This window comes from Patella vulgata, chromosome 4 (genome assembly GCF_932274485.2).
Source record: "Patella vulgata chromosome 4, xgPatVulg1.2, whole genome shotgun sequence".
Taxonomy (NCBI): domain Eukaryota; kingdom Metazoa; phylum Mollusca; class Gastropoda; family Patellidae; genus Patella; species Patella vulgata.
The window spans coordinates 57,082,666-57,088,665 of NC_065882.2; the positions used below are offsets into that span (position 1 = coordinate 57,082,666).

Here is a 6,000-nt window from a genome sequence, read left to right on the forward strand (position 1 = left end):
CAAAATCAAAGAATTCTCTCAATTTTAAAAAAGGAAAAAATATTTTTTATTTAGGTGACAAAATGAAGGTATCTATTGAATTAATACCTGTTTTTCATATGCTGATTAAATGAAATTCCCTTATCACTAATTGAAATAACACTTTGGCCCAAATCAAGAGATCATTCTCATTTAATTAGAAAGTCATAAACAATCCATAAAATATGACCTGATTGCGAAATGAGACAAAATTGTATTGAACCATATTGCCTGTAAATCACGCCAAGAACATCTTCGATTAATGCCTTACTTTAGTGCTAAGATGACATTCTTAGGTTGCCAATCTAGTTCATTGAATCAATGAAAAGACGAACAAAATAATTGATCTCTTGTTCAGCTAGACAGATTTAGCATTGCCGCCTGCTGAAATTTCTAAACTGTGCCAAATTAGATGTTTCAGTTTGGTACAAAATTCACCAAAGCTTTTCTTGTAATAAGAATAATTGATTTCTATAACGCTTCATTATGGCCAAATGTCATTTCTAAGTGTTTTGTAAAAAGTTCATAATAGAGAGTACAAATGTCTTGAGTTCAAAGTTTCTAAAACCTTAAAGGTTATTTTTCCTAAATATTACTGAGAATGATATTTAAAAGTTGTATAATACATGGAACAGTAAATTTATGTTATTCATTATTCAGAGTTTTATCACATAAACATGTCAAAATTAATTCAGTACAGATTGTCTTACTTTTATGCATCATCTATGTAAATATCAATATTCATGTCTATAACATAGTCTTGTTCTTTTTTTTTAATGAAATGATAAATGTTATTTTGCTATGCATTGAATTATAGTTATTTTTCAGAATGTTATGATTTTGATATTGCAAATGGCAATATTTTAACAAAACTAATTAGATTTAAACAATTGTAAAATGTATACAGATGCACGATAATGGAACAGAATCTGTTTCAAACAATAACACTACAGACGCATGTGCATCTACCACCCATAGCCCTGCTTGAAATAATCCAGCCCCAATAATCTTATTATTGTTAAAACTTTAGCCTGTTGTGGAGCAAGTATTGAATCATTATAGAACTTTACTAAACTCTAGTACCAGTAACATTAAATGGATCCTACTTGCTCCACCAAAAAATAATCATTTTTCAAGTCGATTTAACATGAACCTTATAAGATTGGGTCAATTGTTGAGTTGAGAATTTACGGTAACTTTTAATAAGTTGACAAATTTATTGTATAAGTAGTAGACGTTGTTTTTTTTTTTATTTGAAAACTTCAAAACTTTTTCAAAATCTCAAGTAATAGTTTTTAAAAATTGGATTGTAAAGAGTAATTTGTATGATTTGTTCAATTCATCTTAATTAAAGATGCTCTTGACAGACCAATTTATTAGCCTGTAGAAATGTATATTTATTTATCTCATGAATAACATAATAGAGAATATTTACAAGTACAAATAATAATTAGTACCCAAACAATAATGTCTGCAATAATAAGCCCTTCGGTCATGTCTAAATAAGGGAGAAAAAAAAATTATCCCTGAGGTTAAATATTGGTAAAATGAGAAAACACATGATAAATTAACATGACTATTCTTGTTCTATCTTTAGTTTGTTAATTTCTTGGTAATATTTTATGTTTTAGATAACATTTTTCTATTTAATTCAGCGCCTATTTTTATGTACTGCTTGTTTACATAAACTGTAATGTTTCAAATATGTAAGAAAGGTTTAGGTACAAATTCTGTCCTTGGAAAGAAAATTAATATTAGCTTACTTGAATGTCGTACTTCCTTGCACTCAGTTTATTTTCATCTTTACCAAGTTTTTATTTGAAAATGGTAAACAATCTTTAAACACATAACTAGTTAACTATGTTTTATTTTCTTATCTAAACCTTTCTACTCGCTTTCAATTTTTACGTTTTTTTTTTCTTTGCACCTATTTCTAAAATCTATTCCTATATTAATTAAGATGTTTCTTAATGTGCATCCCAAAATGAATATAATCTTATAGAGTTTTGTGTTCTATTTCCAGAATGTAAGCCTGGTTATTTCAAGCTGGGAGATGGGTGTGTGGCACATTGTCCCGAACATTATTTCGGCAGTGTCGAAGCTGTGCAATTAGTGTCTCCTATTCAAGCAAACTATACTAGACCATTAGTGCGAACTCAGGGTATATGTGCTCCCTGTCACTCCTCTTGCCTTACATGTCGAGGGGCTCGTATGGAAGAGTGCTTTCAATGTAGTGAAGGGTATGAACGTAAGAATGACTTCTGCACGAAGAAAATGATCTGGGATTTCCTCGATCCAGATGTGATGAAGCATTTAGCATGGGCAATTATATTATGTATTGGAGCTATTTTACTATTTTGTGTATTATTTGGACTGCTTCAAGTAAGAGATCATAGGAAATTGTGTTGGAGTGCTAAAAGGTTTTATGTGCCGGACTTGGCAAAAGGTCATTATAATGGGGTGTCAAGGAATTGTGCGGATGATCCTGAAAGTCTAAGTGAATCAGGTAGTGCTAGGACAGCCAGTACAGATAGTCAAGAAAGAGTCTAATTATTGTTTTTGTACAAATAAAAACTATATTGATGCAATTCATTCTATAGCACATTTGTACATACAAAACATGGAGTCAGAATATTTGATTCAATTTGCTTTTCTCATCCAAGCCAACCATTTTATTTATAACTGTATATTATACATCAATCCTTGTTTAGCCTTAAGTGACATAATTTATTTGATTTGTTTTACATAAAATAATGATCCTCCCAGCACTGTGTAACGCTAATTCAATTGATCATGCGATATAGACATTATTGTCCTAGCAGCTAAATTGCCACTATGGGCAGAAGACCAACCAACCAAAATAACTTCCTGGTCAAGAAACAATTAATTTTCAATGAACACCTGCATCAGTCTGTTTCTTAAACAGTTTCAATATTTCATTTTATATAAGATATTTTGCCAAAGATATTTCTAAAGAATGAAAAAATTGGTAGATATATAAATGAAACCACTGGTTGAGGTTGGTCATTTTGAATGAGTAAAAATGATGTTATTTTATTTTTAAATCATGCTGTGTAGTAAGAAATATGCTTTCATAGAAACAACAAAAATCGGAGCAAATGGTAGATTAGCAATCTTTAAATCTTTGATAAAGCTGTTTGTTAGTTATGATTGATAATTAAAACATTCATGTACAAAGATGGTTGTTTATTGTTTCATATGATATATACCCAAAAGTGCCATTTCTTTGAAATTGCACTTAAATGTTTCCCCTCAATACTACATCTTCGTGATTGTTATATATCTTGAGACATTTTTCTGTATCTGCTGAGATCGGCTTTATATCTCCCTGTTTAATGCTGCCAGCTACATACATATTGCCATTGTTATTATGATATATGGAGTTATAACTGTTATAGATTGATCATAGTATCTTCTATGTTAATAACTAAATAAAATAATGATATAAAATGGCTAGAATTATATAATTTATAATTTAATGAATGCCATCAGTTTGCTAGACTGTGGTTCTACATTCAGGTCTTTAAAGGATAAAGTGGCTTAATTAGCAAATGTTGATTATCATACGGTAAATAGTTAGCATAATGGGTGCACTTGATTCCTGCAGAAAATTCTAAAGACCGATTACACGTTATTGATTGCTTGACAAACATTTTCATCATCATTGGCTCTTGCTTGATATTTAATTATATTAATGTTGTATATATATATATATATACACTATACCCATCAGCAGTCAAATTATATGTGTAATGAAAATTAACAATTCAGTGGGTTCTCTGAATGTTGTATATATAATGACTACCGGTATTGTAATTGGTTACCATGTAAACAACAGGCTGTGACCGCTGCTTTTATTTTAATCTCCATCTTAATCTCTGTCGGACTGAACGAGGGTTTAGTTCTCTTTATGAAATTGATTGGAAATATTGGTCCCAACAGAATTGTCGATTATCCAGTGCACCCACTATGCAATATGTGTAATATATTATAAATATATAATCTATATGAATTATAGAAAGAGTTATAGAATTATGGATGTAGATAATGTACCATTGTGTATAGATGTAGTCACTTTATGTATTGTTTGTATATTTGCTATATATATATATCACAGTTTGTGCAACAAAATGATTTTCTATTGCTGAATGAGTGATTGTTTTTGGACAATTTTGTATATGTAAATGAAATGAGAAAAAGGTTGATTTTTTTTTATGCCTTTTTTAGTTGATTAATAAACTTAAGAAGTGATCCATTTGTTTTTCAATTGTCTTGTGAAAATGGATTGTGTTTCTTAATAAAGTTATGAAATGTGTTTTAAACAGGAAACTTAAACAAAATATATTCTTTATTGATAATCACTATGAACACTAATCTCTGAAAAGTTGTTCAAGTGTATGAGATATAAAAATTTAATCGAAATTTCTGTTTATGGGTGAAATTTAGTTATGGAAGATCTTTCATATCCTTTTAAATGGTTAATTTCCTGCCTGTTTTTTTTGTCAAAAATTCTTTGTAATTTTAAAACATTTTCGAAAGATATTTGTTTATAATTGTATAATGTTTTATCAGAGTTCCATATCAGTAAAGGGCATTGTTTCCTGAAAATTTGACTGTTATATTTAACTGCTGAGATAATATTTCTATTAATTTACATATAACAATATATGTGTTTTAATGTGTCTATGGTCGATATGAATGTGTTAATATTATTTATTTATAGGGTTTTTTTTATAACCAAAATAGCTGTATCCAAAGTTTTAATTAAGTAACTTACAGGTCTGTTGCACTAATTTGTAGTTTGTAGATATTAATTTTGTTAAATATATTTTGTTTTAAAATTGAGAAAATTATTGTAATTTTTTTTTAAAAAAGAAAATAGTCTGCAAAAAAAATGAATTTAAAAATAACAATGCATATTATTATTATTATTAATATTATTACCTTATATAAGAAAGATTTGTACATTTGTAGTGTAGGATGAAAACAACCCAAAAAATTTGAAATTGGTATTTGAAAATCTGCGATTAGATCTACTTTTCGGATTTTTATATGACAACATGTAATTTATGTACTGAAACAAATGATTTGTAAATCTGCCATTAGGCTTACTTTTTTTTTTTTTTTCTGTTTGAACATATGTAATTAATTTACCAACAAAATGTCCATTTTTATGTGGAAAAATCTAAAATGTCTTTTTTAATACTCCAGGTGCATAAAATATGTTGTAAATCAGAACAAGCCTAATAACTTCTCTAAAATTAACTTCGTTTACCCTTGTCTAAAAAAAAATTACAGTTTGTTACATTTATAAATGTCATATTACCAGTGTACGTCTGTCTTATTTGTAGAATTTGTGATATGACATTTAAGACTTTAGGCAGCTTGAGAAATGGTTTGGCCTTTTAATCTTTCTTCACTAACTAGTCTTACAGTTATAATTGTATATGTATATTCAGGTATTCATTATACAGAAATGTAAATGAAAGTTTTTATTTACCAATCTTTAGTTTTATAAAGACAATGAAATGATTGCAATATGTGAATCTTTATGTTTTATGTTGTAGAAATATATAATAAATGCAACAACAGTTTTTTGTCTTATATTTTCTAGGGAGTTATCCCCTTGTCCAAAACCCTTGTGAACTTGGTTAATAGAGGCTACAATTTTACCTTCATGGGAAGCGATAATGGGACAATAAGAGGATGATCTCTATTGATTTTCCCCCGTTTACTGTCCAGTTCTTCTAGCAAAACGTTTGTTTTCTCTAAATTTTCCAATCTGCTACTTTAAATTCTATAAAAACATTAAAAACATTGTAATAAGGCAATCTTGTCAAGTTGTCCAGTGGACATTAAACCCCATGCCTGTCTTTATATCTGCTAATAAAAAGCCAATTTTCGATTGTGTAAAATAACTGTTTTTAAACAAACTGTGCCCAGAAAGATTATATAAAATAA

General features: G+C 28.6%; 1 protein-coding gene across 5 annotated transcripts in view; it reads left to right on the top strand.

Moving 5' to 3' along the window:
• Positions 1–5,633, top strand: part of LOC126818904 (furin-1) — a 102,964-nt gene extending 97,331 nt beyond the window's left edge. For all 5 annotated transcript variants that reach the window (XM_050546552.2, XM_050546553.2, XM_050546554.2 and 2 more), the window contains one exon: positions 2,042–5,633. In XM_050546552.2, the coding sequence (XP_050402509.1) occupies positions 2,042–2,568 (527 nt within the window). In that variant the 3' untranslated portion in view covers positions 2,569–5,633. The remainder of the gene's footprint in view (positions 1–2,041) is intronic.
• Positions 5,634–6,000: the final 367 nt, after the last annotated feature.